The sequence below is a fragment of the Ostrea edulis genome, chromosome 3 (assembly GCF_947568905.1).
Source record: "Ostrea edulis chromosome 3, xbOstEdul1.1, whole genome shotgun sequence".
Taxonomy (NCBI): Eukaryota; Metazoa; Mollusca; class Bivalvia; order Ostreida; family Ostreidae; genus Ostrea; species Ostrea edulis.
The window spans coordinates 85145534-85166958 of NC_079166.1; the positions used below are offsets into that span (position 1 = coordinate 85145534).

The following is a 21425-nucleotide window of genomic DNA, read 5'->3' on the forward strand; positions in this document are numbered from 1 at the left end:
TTTGATACAAGATCGAAACAATAGAGGTCAAGGTCATTTACCAAGATTAATGCTACTTTGATCACAAGTGAACTGTGCTTATGGCCATAGTTTCGTTTGATATCAAACAACTAAGAAGACTAAACTGAGAGGCCAAATGAATACAATATGCTCCCATTTTCAATCTCGATAGTAAATAAATCCTTCTGTTTAAATTATCATGACCCAAACCTGTAAAATCCTGTGGGGATCCAGGTTAGAATAGGTCCTTAGTACCCCCTTGCTTGTCGTAGGAGGCAACATAATGAGGCAGTTCTTCAGATGAGACCGCAAAAATCGAGGTCCCGTGTCACAGCAGGTGTGGCACGATAAAGATCCCTCCCTGCTCAAAGGCCATAAGCACCGAGATAGGCCTAAATTTTGCAACCCTTCACTGGCAGTGGTGACGTCTCCATATGAGTGAAATATTCTCGAGAGGGACGTTAAACAATAGTCATTCAATCAATCAAACCTGTAAGCCAAGTTTGTAATTTTTAAACTAATACCAAATATCTATGAATTTCATCATAGACATATCTCATAAACTTGTATTTAAGGTAATTCAACCCCTCTAGAATTATAGGTTCAATCTTATATTTGATTATTGATTCTTCAAATAATATATCTATTTCATAACAAATAAAAATGATAAAAAAAGTATGTTGCGGTATTAATAAATTTTTTTCATCAATTAGCACAATATATTACCTCCTTGTATCAACGTGAGAAAATTGCAATTTTCCTTTAACAGCATTATCAAAATTTCAAAAATACTGGTTATAACGATATAATTGTATACATAACAATTTCATGAAACTGTTTCTTTAAAAACATACAAAATGTTTGTGAAAAATAAAGGAAATCTAATGAAAACAGTTATTGCCCTTGGATTAAATATATTGAAACATATAATTGATTATTCATATATAACTAAGACTTTTGAAATATCTTATGGTTAACAAGATTTTTTACAATAACTATTGAAGAAAGACTCCCACAAAATTATTAAATCATTGACTTTACAAAATCTTATGATGTCACAGAAGGGTAGAAATACCTTAAATACAAATTCTGTGAGGAAATTTTGACTATCCAGTAACAGTTGTTTTACTGTAACAGACCACCAGAATACTGCCCAAACTAGTACAGATCTGTGAATTCCGGCCGCCGTTGCTAGAATTGTGAGTTAAAGAGAGACTGCAGACACCATGACTACACATTACCATGGTTACCTGTATGAGAGCCCCTCCAGGACCATGGGCGAGAGGGATCGAGTTAAAGGTGACGGTGACCTGTAAATAGCAGCCAATCACACACAGACATTCATATCATGTGATATATAACCAGATAATACACCGCAAGCATTCTACACATTAAGGAGGAACAACAAACAGAAGTATATCATTTAATATTCAAAAACAAAATTACCGAAAATTACATTCTTCGTCCTTTTAGAATTTATCACTTGTCTGGTTAGGCGTCAGGGTTAGGGTTTTGCATTTAATCAAATCTAATTATTCATGATATTATTTAAGCATCAGACAATATAGATCCAGCATTCAAGTTCCAAACAGTTTTTAATCGAAATTTTCTCTTTATAATATTACACTAAAACTTCAATTTGCAACAGAAGGCAGAACATAAAATTTTCCACATCACAGCTTTACTACAAATGGATTTCGACCAGCGTGCTGTTCCTCCTTGAACACACTATTATAGCAGACATTCTCCATTGTAGCAGTAATACGTAATAAAGTATATATTACAACAATTAACTACTGTAAACAAACTTTTATTGGCATGCGAGAAATTTTTGTGAGGTTCATGAGAACCTCACCATTGCGAATGTGTCTTGCTGCGAACCAGTCCTTAAAGTTTGCATTTTTTTATGACAATCTCAGTTAAAATAAATTAGCCAATGCTTACCAGTTTATCACTGATAAATTGTGAAATAATCGTTTATTTACAGTATATCTACGGAGTGTTTGAGTGTTAATTAACATCAGATTCATGAAACAGTGTGACCTCAATATTTTGGATATCTTCTATTGCAAAGGTTCCATTACAACATCCACATATTAGTATAACTGTTACAGTAGAATATCAAGTCTGATTGATTGTTTTCCAGCACACTCAACAATTTTTCAGTTATCTTGTGGTGCCCAGTTTTTATTGGTGGAAGAGAGAACCCAGATACAATGTACCTGCGAAAAGACCACCGACCTTCCAAAAATAAACTGGGAAACTTTCGCACTTACCGGCGCGAGCGGGATTCGAATCTGCGCCGAGCAGAGGTGAGAGGTCATGTGATTTTGAGCGCGATCCTCTAACCATTCGGCCACGGAGGCCCCATATCAAGTCTGTTATTCATGCATAAATCAAAATAAAATCAAATAATGAGGTTCTACTGTACCAACTGATCAAGTATCTGAGATGGAGCTTGGTTTTGTATACTATAATCATGACAATAGAATGGTTTGTATCAAATGATCAAAAGATAATTAAATATAGACTTGGATATAAATGAGTAATTAATCATAACCAACCAATACATTTACATTGATTTAATAAAATTGAATTTAGGATGATATTCAGAATCTTGTAATATTTGATTTATATACAGTACGATGTTCAATTTTCTGCTTATTTGATACATAATCATGATATTAAATAAAAAGCAAAACGCAAGTCTGGAATTAGAGAGGATAGGACTGTTAATCAAGCACTGAGGAAATGGTTGGAGTGTATGGTCCAGTGACCACACTGAGGCAATGGTTGGGGCATATGATTTAATGACCACATCAGATGGTTAGTCGGTCGGTCAGTGTTGAGATGTGATTAGTCAGGTGGTCAGTGTTGAGAAGTGATTAGTTGGGCGGTCAATGTTGAGATGTGATTAGTCTGACAGTCAGTGTTGAGATGTGATTAGTCGGGCGGTCAATGTTGAGATGTGATTAGTCTGACAGTCAGTGTTGAGATGTGATTAGTCGGGCGGTCAATGTTGAGATGTGATTAGTCTGACAGTCATTATTGAGAAGTGATTAGTCTGACAGTCAGTGTTGAGAAGTGGTTAGTCGGGTAGTCAGTGTTGAGAGGTGATTAGTCTGACAGTCAGTGTTGAGAGGTGATTAGTCGGGCGGTCTGTGTTGAGATGTGATTAGTCAGGTGGTCAGTGTTGAGAGGTGATTAGTCGGGCGGTCAGTGTTGAGATGTGATTAGTCGGGCGGTCAGTGTTGAGAGGTGATTAGTCTGACAGTCAGTGTTGAGATGTGATTAGTCGGGAGGTCAGTGTTGAGATGTGATTAGTCGGGCGGTCAGTGTTGAGATGTGATTAGTTGGGCGGTCAGTGTTGAGATGTGATTAGTCGGGTGGTCAGTGTTGAGAGGTGGTTAGTCAGGCGGTCAGTGTTAAGAGGTGATTAGTTGGGCGGTCAGTGTTGAGATGTGATTAGTCGGGCGGTCAGTGTTGAGAGGTGGTTAGTCAGGCGGTCAGTGTTGAGAGGTGATTAGTTGGGCGGTCAGTGTTGAGAGGTGATTAGTTGGGCGGTCAGTGTTGAGAGGTGATTAGTTGGGCGGTCAGTGTTGAGATGTGATTAGTCAGGTGGTCAGTGTTGAGAGGTGATTAGTCGGGCGGTCAGTGTTGAGAGGTGATTAGTCTGACAGTCAGTGTTGAGAAGTGATTAGTCAGGTGGTCAGTGTTGAGAAGTGATTAGTTGGGAGGTCAGCGTTGAGAAGTGATTAGTCAGGCGGTCAGTGTTGAGATGTGATTAGTTGGGTGGTCAGTGTTGAGAGGTGATTAGTCTGACAGTCAGTGTTGAGATGTGATTAGTCGGGAGGTCAGTGTTGAGAGGTGGTTAGTCGGGCGGTCAGTGTTGAAAGGTGATTAGTCGGGTGGTCAGTGTTAAGAGGTGGTTAGTCGAGCGGTCAGTGTTGAGATGTGATTATTCGGACAGTCAGTGTTAAGATGTTATTAGTTGGGCAATCAGTGTTGAGATGTGAATTACGGGTTGTAGTGTATATATCATGAATCTAATTCAAATCAAAGACATTTTAGAAAGATTTGATTTCACAAAAAACAAAACATAGAATACCTGCATCAAGTACACACAGCTATACATTTTCAAAGCGATGCACAATGCAATTCACTTCAGTCTTCACATGCAGCACTTATACAGAGAAACTTACATAGACTAAACATGCTGGGGATGCAAAAATTATTCATACCAGATAAATTCCTCAACCCTCGATATCAGTTTTGAAGGTCTGATATTAAGTATTTATAAATTAAAACTAATGAATTACGCTGTACGCATATCAGTTTTGAAGGTCTGACGCTGTACGTGTATCAGTTTTGAAGGTCTGACGCTGTACGCGTATCAGTTTTGAAGGTCTGACGCTGTACGTGTATCAGTTTTGAAGGCTTGATGTTGTACATGTTTTTAGAGAGAATAGATAATCAGTACAACCGCAGTTCATTGTTAACATGATTTTAAAAAAGTAGAGCTATACAATTCCTCATCATGCAGTGCTGTGTCATTAGTTTCAAACAGAGTCAGTGAACCGTGGCACATTCACACTTCATCCACACACAGCTAAGCCATGCTATACAACCAGAATAAAAGGACTTGGTCACATGACAGTCATGTGACATCACTTACCTCCCACGCTCCAGGAATTTGCTGTCCGACCCTGCACGTTTACGGAATCCTAGATCTAATTTCCTGAAATTACCCAATACCGTCACATGCAAAGAAACAGCTGTGTTTATAAAGCTGTTGTTGTTCTAGCAACAACACATTTAGAAGGGCTCAAGCAAGTGCTTTTTGTCTGTTCATCTGACTCGATATTGAAGGGACATCTTTTCCCTGATACTACTAATATCTACAGATTTCAGTATGCTCTCTCTCTCTCTGTCAACACTCTCCTAATTACACTACAGATGTCAATTCCTGTAGGTAGCATGGGACAGAAATCAACGGAAGTGTCCCACACTAGACACCTTGGTGAATAGTCTGTCCTGTCACTAACATTAGAATCACTTATAGATTGAATGACATGTCGTGAAATTGGAACATGTACATAGAGTCTCAGGATAAATGCTTCAATTCAGAGAAAGACTTGATTACAATCAGATGAAGCATAATTCATAGTAACAGTATGTTTTATTAATTATCACATAATTATATATTTGTTATATCAAAACTGTTTATACACAGTACAATATAAAAAAAGACTAGCTTTGTAAAATGAGGGGAAGGCATGATGTGCTAATCATCACAGCAAAGCAAAAGTTTCTATAGTAACCAATATTAGTAACCAAGCTCCTAGCTACATAGTTGTGTTGTTGTCATGGTAACATGCAGTGTACCCCTGTTGCCATGCCTACCTGTCTGCCCGGTCCATGGCCAGAAATCCAGTGTGGACACTACGGGATCTATGGTATTTAAGCTCACTGTAATGACAAAGGCCGGCATCAGGAACCTTTGGCTTTGGAACCTCACATCGGTAATAACATAGCCAAACCCTCTTTAGGTCAACATCAGGCTTTGGACCACACATTAGTAACACCTACCCCCTCCCCTTTTATAGGCCAATATCCAGATTAAATTGTCCCAGAAACTTGTATCAACTCAACAGGCACGAGTTGCCACAGCTAATATTCCCCCTCCACTTAAGTTACTTTCTAGATGTCAAAATGAAGATCTCCAATGAGAAACAAAATTAATAAACCAACGAACTCAGTATCTAACACCACCGCGGTGGTCTAGAGGTAAGAGCATTCGCCCCAAATGCAGAAGGTCGGGGTTCAAATCCTGGCCGTGACAAACCTAAATCGTGAAAACAGGTAATAACAGTACCATCTCCATACGCTCGGCAACAGGTGTGAATGTCACAGGTCCTCGGATATGACCTTAAAAATGGATGTCCTGTGTTACAGAAGGTGTGGCACGCTAAAGAACCCTCACTGCTCAATGGCCGTAAGTGCCGTGCAAAGGCCTAAATTTGAAGCCATTCACCGGTATTGGTGATGTCTCCATATGAGTGAAAAATTCTCGAGAGAGACGTTAAACAAGATACAGTCAATCAATCTAACAGATACAATATCTCACTCCCCGAGTCCCTGTCCAGGTTACACCGAGCTCAATATCTCACAGATAAAGTATCTCATTCAGAGTCCCTGTATAGCTTACAACGAGCTCAATATCTCACAGAGTATCTCACTCCCTGGGTCCCTGTCCAGGTTAAACCAAGCTCAATATCTCACAGATAGAGTATCTCACTTCCTGAGTCCCTGTATAGGTTACAACGAGCTCAATATCTCACAGATAGAGTATCTCACTCCCTGAGTCTCTGTATAGGTTACAACGAGGTCATATCTCACAGATAGAGTATCTCACTCCCTGAGTCTCTGTATAGGTTACAACGAGCTCAATATCTCACAGATAGAGTATCTCACTCCCTGAGTCTCTGTATAGGTTACAACGAGCTCAATATCTCACAGATAGAGTATCTCACTCCCCGAGTCTCTGTATAGGTTAGACCTGAAAGACTCTCACACAATCAGACATCACAACATGAAGACATAACATCGCTAGATGTACATCTATAGAGTATTATATGATTGTGTTATTCTTATTTCAACATATCATTGAGAGTTAGTGTAAGCTTAGATCAAAGAGTTATCAATTGTGCATTACAATTACTGTTAGCATATTTCTTATCTATGCATGAATGGTGAGTTGACACACAATCATGCAACTGTCCTATACTATGTTCCTCTATAAATCATTTCATTACCATGTAAACACACTTACTAGAAATTTAGCCCCCTCTATATACACAGAAATTATCCATTTCATTTCTTCCAGTGAGGTTTTTATACAATCCATCCTTCCAAACCAACCTCATATTCTACAGCCCCTTCAGTCCTCATATCTAAATAGTCACATCATTACCATTTTCTACAGCCCCTTCAGTTCTCTTCTCTGAATAGTCATACTATATATTACATTGTATCATTACCATATCCTACAGCCCTTTCAGTACTCATCTCTGAATAATCACATTATATACATTGTATCATTACCATATCCTACAGCCCCTTCAGTTCTCATATCTGAATAGTCATATTATATACACTGTAGTTACCAAATTCTTTAAAATCTTAATCATCATGTTAATAATTCTATTATATTCAGCAACTAAGTAGTGTTTAAGCCCAGTGATATTTACAGGAATGCAAGAGAAAGCAGAGATTTATAGCAAAGACCCTGAGTGTCATTTATTACTTAACCCTTAGTGTCCATTCATAACTGACCCCGAGTGTCCATTATTACTTGACCCCAAGTGTCCATTCATTATTTGACCCCAAGTGTCCATTCATTATTTGACCCTGAGCATCCATTTGTAACTAAACCCAAAATGTCCATCAGCCAGGAGGAAATTAGGCTGCACATTTAATTTCTGGAGTCAAACTGAAAAGTGTCTGAAGTATACAAGACTGTGGGCCAAATATTGTTACTAGTTGTTTATTTTTCAATTTGCAAAATTTCCTAAAAATTAAATACTTGTGGAAAATTTCGGTACATGGATTAATTTCATCAATGAAATGTTATTCCACAATGAGACAATCAGGAGCCAAATGAAAAGTTACTGATCAAACTTCTTTTGCTAGTCTACACTTCATGCAGTGCTCGTTACAAACAACGACTATGTTAACTCAAATAACAAATCTGTAACTGAATACACTTAGGGGAGATAACCCATGCTGAATCAAACAGGAGTTGCATACCTTTCTCGTTCTTTCTCCTCTGTGGCATCATATTCATCCATGTCCATTGTGTCATTACTGCCGATACTGGACGACGGTGACCGTGGCTCTCTAGAAATAGTTACAGCGTTTAGCACAATACTGAAGTTTTACAAAGGACGGTAAACGGGAATGCAAACTGTGACATCATAATCAAACCGGGACTTCATAATCATGTAAAATCACTACAGAAATGTTGCAATCTGATCACACTCGACCTTTTCCATAACCGGTTAGAAGACTCGGACAGGGATCGAGCACAAAGATTGCATCAAATCAATGCATTTATTCACCAGATGCGTGCATGTGGATGAGGTTAAAAGGCTAGATCCGAATCCCTGTATAATGTGTTACATGTATTTGCAAGATCATTTTTCACAACAGAATTAGTTTTGGTATCATTAACGTCTCATTCACTCTAATGCATAAACATATTGAGTGAAAATTGATAGTGGTAGAATATCTTGGCTATGCATGACATCTTAGCTGCATTTGCTTTCATCCCGAAGCCGAGCCTCGTGTTTCATATCATAACGTATGATTGTGACATCATAGTTGCATTTGTGTACACACAGCAACAGTCTCTATTAAATGGCATCGATCTACATATGAGGTCTATTTGCCGTTATGAAAATAGCTGAGTAGTTGCGATTGGAAAAGTTGGTGATGTTTTTTAAGTAGTTTTTTTGTTGTTAGTGTTTTTAGAAATGTCTTATGACTGTAGTACACTGCTAAATGTTGAGATGGAGGAGAGATTAATGAACAATAGGACCATGTTACTCGTAATTTTCTAAGAGAGCAAACAGACAAAGGTAAATCTAGTGTTCACTAAATCACGAAAACTGTGGCTATTTCTAATTGTGAATACCCCCGTTTCAAAATAGGCAGTGCATTGAGTGGAACTTTGAATGGCTATAAAGTGGGACAGAGTGGCCCTACAGTTAGTGTGGAAGACAATAAAATGTATTAAAAACGGCTGCTGTTTAAATATGTAAATGGAAACATAAAATACTATCGAAAGAAATATTTTACTAAAGTGGAAACAAAAAAACAATATTTGCAATTAATATCCTAGATAAGATATGTACGATCAACGAAATAATGTGATATGAAAAGAATTCCATGTATTTAATTACTCCCCGAATACTTCTCATTTATTTGATTTGTGTATCAGTCAAATGTCGGGTGATGAAGCTGCGAATGAAAAACTTACTTAGAACATTGATTCACTTATGCAGTGATGAATATTTGTCCCACTCCCGCATGTAGACAAATTGTTTTGCGCCTTACTATGTACGAAAGTTCTCCAAAAGGAAATAATTCGGACGTATTTCAAAACCGGCGCATTACATTCCCCGAGAAGATATATGTAATTATAATGCTTATTATAGTCAAATCGTACTTAAACAAATCATATTTATTATAGTCAAATTATACTTAATATAGTCACATCATACTTATTCTAGTTAAATCATACTTATTATAGTCAAATCGTACTTAGTCAAATCATACTTATTATAGTCAAATTATACTTATTATAGTCACATCGTACTTAGTCAAATCATAATTATTATAGTCAAATTATACTTATTATAGTCACATCATACTTATTCTAGTCAAATCATAATTAGTGTAGCCAAATCATACTTATCATATTCAAATCATACTTATTATAGTCAAATCATACTTATTGTAGTCAAATAATAATCATTATAGTCAAATCATACTTATTATAGTAAAATAATACTTATCATAGTAAAATCATACTTTTTATTATCAAATCATACTTATTATAGTCAAATCATACTTATTATAGTCAAATCATACTTGTTATAGTCAAAACATACTTATTGTAGTCAAACAGGGTTTTCACTTCCTTTTCATTGAACAGGCCTATAAAGGATTTAAGGAGGCCCAAAAAATTTGGGGGGGGGGGGGGTTGCTCCCTTGAAAATTTTGAAAATCAGGACGCAAAATCCTGCATTCTGGCACATTCTGAGGGTAAATTTATTGTTTAAAATATGTGAAATTATATATCTTTTTTTTCCAGGTATTTCAGCAAAGTGCATAAAATATGACATTCAGTCGTCAGCATTCAAATTCAGATCTATAACAAAAAGTTTGTTTTCAAATAAAAATGAATCATGATCAATTAAGTCCCAGAAAATTTTGAAAATCAGGAACGCAAAATCCTGTATTCTGGCGGCATATTTAGAAACACATGACAGTCTTAAAAAAATCTGCAATCAATCATGCTACAGGTAAACAGTAAACTTAATTGAACGAATAACCATGCAAAATAAGTGGGAATTAATTTTATTTTTAACCTTTAGATCGCTTCGTTTGCTTGCTTTGGATTTGAAAATAGTCTTTAACTGTTCTTTTCATCACCAGTTCTTCATGTTCATCTTTAAGTTTTTTATCAGTGTTGTGGGTCAGCGTAGTACATTTGGGAAGATTCCCGTTCATTCAAAACGCAACATCGACTCGGAATTTATAGCCAATGAAAATCCTTCATAGATTATACACGATATTCGCAACCAATGAAAATCCGCGATACGTACCGCTTTCAACAACGAGAAAGTGATATGCACCGTCTATATTTAACTAGTAAACACAGTCTATTTTAACTAATAAGTACTGGTTATTTCGATGAAAATAATAATTAACTTCAAGTTAAAAAAAAGATGCAATAATTTTTTTTTTCAAACACGATTTGAACCGGCAACTTAGTTGTCTGAGGCAGTCAATTCGGCCGGCGGCCGGTTCCTAACGATAACACTGAGTCAAATCATACTTATACTGTAAAATCATACTTATTATAGTCAAATCATAATTATTATAATAGTCAAATCATACTTATTACAGTCAAATCATGCTCATTCTAGTCAAACCATAATTATTTTAGTCAAATCATACTAATTATAGTCAAATCATACTTATACTGTCAAATCATATTTATCATAGTCAAATCATAATTATTATAATAGTCAAATCATACTCATTATAGTCAAATCATACTTATTATAGTCAAATCGTACTTATTGTAGTCAAATAATAATCATTATAGTCAAATCGTACTTATTATAGTAAATTAATACTTATCATAGTAAAATAATACTTATCATAGTAAAATCATACTTTTTATTATCAAAACATACTTATTGTAGTCAAATCGTACTTATACTGTAAAATCATACTTATTATAGTCAAATCATACTTATTGTAGTCAAATCATACTTATTATAGTCAAATCATACTTACTATAGCCAAATCGTATTTATTATAGTCAAATCATAATTATTATAATAGTCAAATCATACTTATTACAGTCAAATCATGCTCATTCTAGTCAAACCATAATTATTATAGTCAAATCATACTTATTATAGTCAAATCATACTTATACTGTCAAATCATATTTATTATAGTCAAATCATAATTATCATAATAGTCAAATCATGCTTATTATAGTCAAATCATACTTATTGTAGTCAAATCATACTTATACTGTCAAATCATATTTATTATAGTCAAATCATAATTATTATAATAGTCAAATCATACTTATTATGGTCAAATCATACTTATTGTAGTCAAATCATATTTATTATAGTCAAATCATACTAATTATAGTCAAATCATAATTATCATAATAGTCAAATCATGCTTATTATAGTCAAATCATATTTATTATAGTCAAATCATAATTATTATAATAGTCAAATCATACTTATTATAGTCAAATCATACTTATTGTAGTCAAATCATATTTATTATAGTCAAATCATACTTATACTGTCAAATCATACATATTATAGTCAAATCATACTTCTTATAATAGTCAAATAATATTTATTATAGTCAAATCATAATTATTATAATAGTCAAATCATACTTATTATAGTCAAATCGTGCTTATTCTAGTCAAACCATAATTATTATAGTCAAATCGTACTTATTATAGTCAAAGCATACTTATTATAATCAAATCATACTCATAATAGTCAATCATAATTATTATAGTCAAATCATACTTATTATAGTCAAATCATACTTACTATAGCCAAATCATATTTATTATAGTCAAATCATAATTATTATATTGAAATCGTACTTATTATAGTCAAATCATACTCATTATACTCAAATCATACTTGTTATAGTCAAAACATACTCATTATAGTCAAATCGTACTTATAATAAAATCATACTTACTATAGTCAAATCATACTTATTATAGTCAGATCAATGCTGGGAATGTAAATCTCTCTAACCTTTTCTTCTTTGGTAATTGCAGCTGTATGGTGTTTTTGAGTTGAATATGACTTTCCTGTCCAGCAGGCACTATTGAAAAAAAAACATTCAAGACAAGAAATTAGTTGATGAATTTGATATATTACCTCTCATCTAAAGAAATACTGTATACACTGTAATCAACGGTAAAACAACAATAAGAAGGTGGAGCTTTTCTCAGCTTGATTTATTCTAGCATTGACCTCAAAAGGCTATGATAATTTACTAAATACATCACTTCATAATTCTCCCGTGGGGATCCAGGGTAGAATAGGTCCTCAGTACCCCTTGCTTGTTATAAGAGGAGACTAAATGGGGCGGTCCTTCGGATGAGACCACAAAAACTGAGGTTCAGTGTCACAGCAGGTGTGGCACGATAAAGATCCCTCCCTACTCAAAGGCCATAAGCGCTGAGCATAGGCCTAAGTTTTACAGTCCTTCACTGGCAATGGTGACGTCTCCATATGAGTGAAATATTCTCAAGAGGGATATTAAACAATATTCAATCAATCAATCACTTCATAATTCACAAACTTTGAAGATATACTGCGGGAAAATTCTCCGATATATGCTCACTAACATGCAAGATATAAAATGGACATAGCCCCCACACAACCTAGATATACAAACATGCATGAACAGACAAACCTACTTACTAGAAATACTTCGAAAATATTCCCCACTTTCATTCACACGTTTCTTTTTCTTCTTTGCCAAAGTCCTACAAATAAGCATTCATTATTTACATACTCATGTACATATCAGTTGCACTTCACATTTTAGAAGATAAAACATATTCCATTCAATAGCCCTGTTGTTCACAAAACAAGATATGATTGTTGAAAGTCGGTAGTTCCAATCTTCTGAAACAAGGTGTCATCCTTAAAGGACACATCGCATGTTTTTAAACTTTTTAATTTTTTCAGCAAAATTAATTCATTTCATGCCTAAAACTACTTTACATGTATTTTAAATGAAACAGTTTGCGTAGTTTTCGAGTTTGGAAGCAATGAAATTCAAATCTTGCGATATGCATATTTTCTTCGATATTTTACGCGCCATTATCTGTGACGTCATATGCGACCTCAAGCGAGACGATTTTATCGCAATTCACCTTTGAATTAGAACGCTTTACCCGATATAGTATTGCGTTGTGTGACGACACAATTGAATGAGACGATTGAACAATTTGAATGACATGTTTGATGTAATACAACAAGAATTTTCATTGGCCGATTACAGCCCGCCCACTTTCTCGAGCGGATTCAGTGTAGCTGGAGAACTGTACATAGCTCTCTGAAAAGATCCACCTCTTATAAAAACCTTCGATTTACGGGTCACAAAAAGCTGCGGACAGTTGAGGCCTGAAATTGGTGTATTCTTGTGTTGCTGTCTCATAAACTCAATATAAAAAAATCTTAACATATTTTCCTACTATATACTTGCGTCCAAATATACCTTCAAATATTCATTAAAGCCACACACCACCCGAACACTCGCAGCTTCAAATGATTTCGTTTGTTGACGTAGCCATGTTAGGTAGCCGGTCAATTCGAACTCTTGCTATTGGTATCCATAAAATCGGTTGTAAGTTATGTATATTCGCTCTTCATTTATTATCAACACGAATAATTAATAGAAATTAAAACATTTTTGTACCAGTTTTTGTAATTAGGTAAAATAAGCTCTAGATGAACGAAAATGCTACATAAGCCCATTAGATGTAGATCGGCCGGCGCGGCCGCTCATGACTAATGAAAGCCGCACTGCCGTGAGTTTAGCTTTTTGAATAATTATCATTTAATAGGACTGGGGTGGTATATTATTTAAACAATTTAGCTAAAATATTTGTGGGGAATTAGTACACATCTAGACGCTATTGTGCCAATATGGAAATGAACCGGGATTCGAATTGACTGGCTACCTAACATGGCTACGTCTACGAACGAAATCATCAAAAGCTGTGATCGAGTTTTTGGGTCGTATGGGGCTTTAATAAATATTTGAAGGTATGTTTGGACACAAGTATAGTAGGAAAATATGTTAGGAATTTTTTTTATATTAAATTTATGAGACAATAACACAAGAATACAACTTTTTCTCTTTTTTTCCATCTAGCATCTGGCCGTCATGTTTTCAAATGCTGACTACTCCCGTATAAGGGAATTTGGGCGGACTTATACATATGGACCAATGAGAGTTTCTGTTGCATTTCGCAATTGTATTACAAACAGATTCAATTGTGTCGTCACACAACGCAATACTATATCGGCCAAAGCGTTCTAATTCAAAGGTGAATTGCGATAAAACAGTTGTTAGCCATTTCATAAACAGATAAGATTTAATTGACAAACAAACAATTATCACATTAATGGCTTGTAAATAACACTCCATTAGGGTGTCTTGTGCCGTTTAAGGGTGTACTTGCTGTCAGCAGAAAGGATTTGGATTGTGTTTTTTTCAATTTTCGAAGGAAGGTATGAGGGACAAGACGTGAATATTTTTTGTCGGCACAACAATTTGCCATAAAAAAAACAGTAGAATTTGTCCCTGTACTTTTTCAAACAAGCACTTGGACAAAGACGTAGATAAACTGCGAGAAAATGGTTCTATCGAAGCTGCACACTGTTACATATAGGCCTACAGCATATGTTTTCTGTTCTGCTCTCAAATTCAATACACACTCGCACCAACTGACCTTCACCTTGTAACAACATATAGGCAGAACTTTGCTAGCAGTGTCTACCAACTGGTAGTTTAAAAAAAGAAATTTAAAGATAAAAGATAATTGAACTTTCAATTATAAATAATAAAATATGATATTTCCCAACTTTGAATTGAATTATAATGCTTTCATTTTTTTTAAGGAACGCGTACGTGTTTACAACAACACGCCACACTCCCACTTCCTAAGTAACAACGTGTAGATAAAAAATAATAATGATTAATAAAATTGCTTGAATAAAATAATTTAAAAGTATTGTGATTTTCACAATAAGTTTGATCATTTTTATTATTATCATTTTTTTCCGAAATGTACCGTGACAGTAGGCCAAGTTGTCAATGATATGTAATCGTATCATAGTTTAGGCCTATCTAACTTATCCAAAAATAAATTTAATAATAATTGCACTGTTTATTTTAGAAAAGCAACAATGCTAATTACAGTTGTTTACAGAAATGGCATTACCAAATAGTGTTTAGACAGTGATCCCATGTAAACATCATTTACTCGCAAATTTATGCAGATTTCATACTCGCTTTCCTCGCTACATTTGGATCACTATTTGTATGCACTGGTGGCTAAAAGATATAAGACTCAGGGAATTTGTCAACATCGAAATAAATGTTATCCATGGTAAATAAATTAGGCCCCTAAAACCCGAGTTTTTAAACATATCTAACACTACTTTTACAACGTTGATCGACGAAGGTCGCATATGACGTCACTGTACCACGTTACTACCTATCTAATACGGAAATTTCGGGATGTGCCGGAACGACCGATTATATTTGACTTTTATACACCATCGTCACGTGATAATAATCAATTGTAGGGCAAAGTTTACATCAATGTGAATGGTGTTGCGCTAGCAGACGGTCCGTAAAGAGATATGTGCAGTCCTACGATGACGATTCAAGTCACTATTGGTGCTTAGTACCTGGGTGTAAATTAGATGGAAGGGAAAATGTCATTTAGACGCATATCATTGGATGCAAGGTGTGAAGTTTTACCAATATCCTAAAGATACTCCTTAGATTTATTTCCCTCGCCAACTCACACAATTTAATCAAATGCATTTTCCTATGAATGGTTATAGTGATTCCATTCTTTCAAAGATAGTAATTAGATGCAGGAATTTTATAGCAAATTAAAGTATTCCATGCTTGTTTACTTAGTTGTTATTGTAATCCGGAAGTAACATGCCCTACAAATTACGTTCAACGCGCGATAAAAGTCAGAGTGGATCCGTATCTCGAAAGTCTCGTATTAACTAGGCTTTTTGAAATCAGGGCTTAGATTTAAGTCTGTATTGTGGCTAATTATCGCAATACTTCAGCAAACGAACTATTACAATTAATTTCTATAAGCATAAGAAAGACAAAATGCATATAATTCTGTATACTTTCAAAACACGAGATGTGTCCTTTAATGCAGTTAAAAAACAGTTGTAGCGAACCTTCAGCATCAGCAAAAAAAAAACAACAACTCGTTTTTACCAAACTTATATCCAATACAACTTTTATCATTTTCATCTCATAGGGGACTATATATCATTTTGCAATAAGCATGAATTTGTTATAAGTGTGTCCATTATGAGCATGTTTTACTGTAGTCCCTTTATTATCAAAACAGGATGTAATCCAAAATAGTCCCATAACTCCCAGAACAGAAAGTAATTCTAAATAGTCCCATAACTCCCAGAACAGAAAGTAATTCTAAATAGTCCCATAACTCCCAGAACAGGAAGTAATCCAAAATAGTCCCATAACTTCCAGAACAGAAAGTAATTCTAAATAGTCCCATAACTCCCAGAACAGGAAGTAATCCAAAATAGTCCCATAACTCCCAGAACAGAAAGTAATTCTAAATAGTCCCATAACTTCCAGAATATGGTGTAGACCTTAATAGTCCCGTTACTCCTAAAACAAGGTATGATCCTTGATAGTTCAACTACTTCCAGAACAAAGAAAAAATCCTAGACAACAACAGAAATTTCCGATTAAATAATGACTCACTCAATAATAAATGGATGCTTCAGCAAATCCTCTGCTTTGCTACGTAGTTCTGGCTTTGGTTCAAATGTCCTAAAAATAGATCCCAAATTTAACAAAATCTCCTCAAAAACCTGCATATTCAAAAATGTAGGAGTCTCTAATTCAGTTCTTACATTGCAAACCATGAAAAGAAAGATATCAAATACAAATATTCAAATACAAAACTTGTAGTAAATGTATTTTTGAGTTTGTTATAATATTCTGTATATCTGATATATTGTCTGAATCAGATGCACTAACAAAATTTCATGTACGCTTGCTTTTAGGAAAATGAGGGTTATTACTAAATTTGAATTCCTTTCACATTATATAGTGTGTGATATTCCCTTCACACTTACTTGAGCACTTTGGTAATTTCTGACAATGTTTGATAGAGGAGAAAGTCTTGGGTATTTTCTGACAGTATTTGTTAGAGATGAAGCCTTTGTCAATTTCTGACATAGTGTTTGACAGAGGAGAAAGCATTTGGCAATTTCTGACATAATAATGTTTGACAGAGGAGAAAGTCTTTGGCAAATTTTGACATAGTGTTTGACAGAGGAGAAAGTCTTTGGCTATTTCTGACATAGTGTTTGATAGAGCCTTTGGCAATTTCTGACATAGTGTTTGATAGAGCCTTTGGCAATTTCTGACATCGTGTTTGATAGAGCCTTTGGTAATATCTGACATCGTGTTTGATAGAGCCTTTGGTAATTTCTGACATAGTGTTTGATAGGGCCTTTGGTAATATCTGACATAGTGTTTGATAGAGCCTTTAATTTCTGACATAGTGTTTGATAGAGGAAGTCTGGCAATTTCTAACATAGTATTTGATAGAGATGAAGTCTCTGGTAATTTCTGACATAGTGTTTGATGGAGGAGGAAGCCTTTGGTATTTTCTGACAGTGCTTGATATTTCTGTGAGACTTAATTGAGGGGGGTGGGCTTTGGTATTTTCTGACATAGTGTTTTGATATTTCTGTAAGACTTACTTGTGGAGGAAGGATTTGGTATTTTCTGACAGAGTGTTTGATATTTCTGTAAGACTTACTTGTGGAGGAAGGATTTGGTATTTTCTGACATAGTGTTTGATATTTCTGCAAGACTTACTTGAGGAGGAAACCTTTGGTATTTTCTGACATAGTGTTTGATATTTCCGTAAGACTTACTTGAGGAGGAAGGATTTGGTATTTTCTGACATAGTGTTTGATATTTCTGTAAGACTTACTTGAGGAGGAAGGATTTGGTATTTTCTGACATAGTGTTTGATATTTCTGCAAGACTTACTTGAGGAGGAAGCTTTTTGCATTTTCTGACATACTGCCTGGGATTTCTGGATGCATCTTGTAAAATCCAACTTTAAACATGGCTGCCTCAGGACTACCCAGCTGTGGAATAGAAATGATACATCTATCAGATTTACTTCCAGATTGATAGAACAGAGTTTTCCTGTAAAACTGGGCATGAAAGTCGACATTTTGGGTTCGAGTTTGAATCCAATTGTGGGGCATGGATACCCATCTGATGAACACTATATAATTATCTCTAGAAATATACATTATAGAAAACAGACATTACAATAAATAGATAAAACAATAAAACAAACCAATAAATAGCTACTGTAACAGAATACGTACCTATGGCAATACACAGAGAAATGAGAGGACATTTAACAAACTTACCTCTATAAATGGCAGTTTTCCAGTTGCCATTTCTATGACAGTACAACCAAGAGACCAGATATCTGCCTGAAAAATTACAAGAGTGTTTACAATGAAAGCATTTATATGTGAAATGAAAAATCAATGCATTCAATAGAGATGATATCATATGTAATATGGAACATTAATACATCCAAAGATAATTCATATCATATGATGTACATTCAAAGATAATTCATGTGCCTGACTTATACAAAAGACACAAATTTGGATGTCGGGATGAACTCCCAAACACTTTGTCCAACTAGACTTTGAAGTCTTCAGGTGGGTTTTTTAAATCTTCTAAAGTCTGTTAAAATGTATGTTAAACAGCTTTGTTAATTAGGCTATCCTAGATTGATTCTAAATCCTTTTTTAGAAAGTTGTTTTTGAGACTGTATATTTCATATCGTTTAACATCCCGCCTGAGAATTTTTCATCATAGGGAGACGTCACCATTGCCGGTGAAGGGCCTCGGTGCAGTCTCATTCACAGGACCAGTTTGTTTATTGGTACTTGGGTACGATGAGTACACAATAGAATATGATAACAGCCTAGTACCAGGGACTACTACAGTGTAACCTCTCTATACAGAAAACTCCTATACCAGAAAAATCTCCATCTACAGAAACAAGTCAAAAATCTCTTCCTTCATACATCTAGATGGCCACAAGAAAATTGGTTTAAAAGAATTTATCATTTAAATGAAAACAATTTTATCTCTTATCATGATTTATCATAATTTCATAATACTGATTTCTATATTCTGACATGGTCTGTTAAAATGATAACTTTGTAAATTTGGTACTATCTTCCTGTCTATGATACAGGTAACACATGAACAGAATTTTTAAGAGAATTCTTTGTGAACATGAATTGAAAATATACAAAGACATGAACTGCAACAAAACTATACAAAATGGAGGCCCATATCCACAATTGAATTGCAATACAATATTAGAATTTGTAAAGCGCCCAAATCAATTTAAAATCTCTAGAGCATTTCATATCAAAAGAATACAATTATAAATAAAAAATGTCCTGCAAGTCTAATATTGTGCTGGTAAAAGTCGAACAGTCCTTAAACTATTCTAACAAGAGCAACGCCAACGTGGCATAATACACCCGTAGATTTTGCTCAAGGAAAACATATTTTAGTGGGATTCATATTTTAGTGAAGTTAGCACTGTCCTCTGTGAGCTAATTCATTATTATGCTTGTAGAAATGGATATCAAGATATAAAGAGGGATAGCCTTAGAATGCGCTACTTCATAAATATGCTAACGGTTCGGTTTGTATCCTGCCCATAAGGTTTTCCTAATAAGTGATACTACGACCTTGACCTTTGACCTTGAAAAACAATAGGCACCTTCCTCTCATCGTGATTATCAAATATACCAAGTTATAATATCCTGGAGCTTATGGTTCGGTTTGTATCCTGCCCACAAGGTTTTCCTAAAAAGTGATACTACGACCTTGACATTTGACCTTGAAAAACAATAGGCATCTTCCTCTCATCATGGTGATCAAATATACCAAGTTATAATATCCTGGAGCTTACAGTTCGGTTTGTATCCTGCCCACAAGGTTTTCCTAAAAAGTGATACTACGACCTTGACCTTTGACCTTGAAAAACAATAGGCATCTTCCTCTTATCATGGTGATCATATATACCAAGTTATAATATCCTGGAGCTTACGGTTTGGTTTGTATCCTGCCCACAAGGTTTTCCTAATAAGTGATACTACGACCTTGACCTTTGACCTCTGACCTTGAAAAACAATTGGCACCTTCCTCTCATCATGATGATCAAATATACCAAGTTATAATATCCTTGAGCTTACGGTTCGGTTTGTATCCTGCCCACAAGATTTTCCTAAAAAGTGATACTACGACCTTGACCTTTGACCTTGAAAAACAATAGGCATCTTCCTCTCATCTTGGTGATCAAATGTACCAAGTTGTAAAGTCCTAGGGCTTATGGTTCAGTCTGTATCCTGCCCACAATGTCCGGACAGACAGACAGACGGACAGAGCCATACTATAATACATCCCGTCTTCAACGAGCATATAATAAAAACAAAGAATTGAAAATGTACAAAGACAATGCAACAAAACTGTACGCACTGGAGGTCCGTATCCGCGGAGTCCCTTGTCTATAACCTCTGGGGCCATGTACTGAATGGTTCCTGTAAAAACATGGTAATGCTGTAGATAGATAGCTACAGTGTCAATACAATTCGAAAATCTTAGATCCGTCACCAATACACAATTTCTGAGTTGTCAAATAGTTATTTCCCTTTTCTGAACTCTTATGCAGAGCGAGACGCAAAATACGTTTTCGTATTCATGTGGTGGCTACAAATGCTTATCCCTGCATTCATATATTACCTAAAGGATGATTACCAGACATCATGCAACCACCCAAACTGCTGGGACACACAATCTTAGTAAGTTTATGAGTATTTGATGATAAAATAGCTCAAACAAAAAATCGATAATCACCATCTTTCTTTGATAAAAGTATCACTTGTTTAGAAGAGGAAATAAATTGCTAACATAAACAAAATTTACGCATTCATAACTTATCATTATCTACCTAACCAGTCTATAATACATGTATACATCTTTTACCCACCCAACCGTTCAACAGAATACTGAACGAACCTCCATAACAAAAGAGCTCATATCTCAGAAATTCTGTATTACAGTTGGAATACTTACTAAAATATTACATTCATCACTAAACCTTAGAGGATCAGGTTAAATGGATTTAGAAACCAAAGTTTACATAATAATAAATATTATTCAGATCAGTCATAGAGTTTATGTTAATGCTGATG

At 35.1% G+C, this 21425-nt stretch overlaps 1 protein-coding gene across 9 annotated transcripts in view; it reads right to left on the reverse strand.

Annotated features, from left to right (window-relative positions):
- Positions 1–21425, reverse strand: part of LOC125673863 (mitogen-activated protein kinase kinase kinase 15-like) — a 76063-nt gene that overhangs the window by 25088 nt on the left and 29550 nt on the right. For 2 of the 9 annotated variants that reach the window (XM_048910761.2, XM_048910760.2), the window contains exons 21-30: positions 20710–20771; positions 18564–18629; positions 18169–18269; positions 16864–16932; positions 12780–12844; positions 12105–12174; positions 7810–7899; positions 5404–5469; positions 4676–4738; positions 1251–1310 (exon numbers count right to left, since the gene is read on the reverse strand). In XM_048910761.2, the coding sequence (XP_048766718.1) occupies positions 1251–1310; positions 4676–4738; positions 5404–5469; positions 7810–7899; positions 12105–12174; positions 12780–12844; positions 16864–16932; positions 18169–18269; positions 18564–18629; positions 20710–20771 (712 nt within the window). The remainder of the gene's footprint in view (positions 1–1250; positions 1311–4675; positions 4739–5403; positions 5470–7809; positions 7900–12104; positions 12175–12779; positions 12845–16863; positions 16933–18168; positions 18270–18563; positions 18630–20709; positions 20772–21425) is intronic. The other 7 variants (XM_056159244.1, XM_056159242.1, XM_056159243.1 and 4 more) reach the window with 6 other exon arrangements.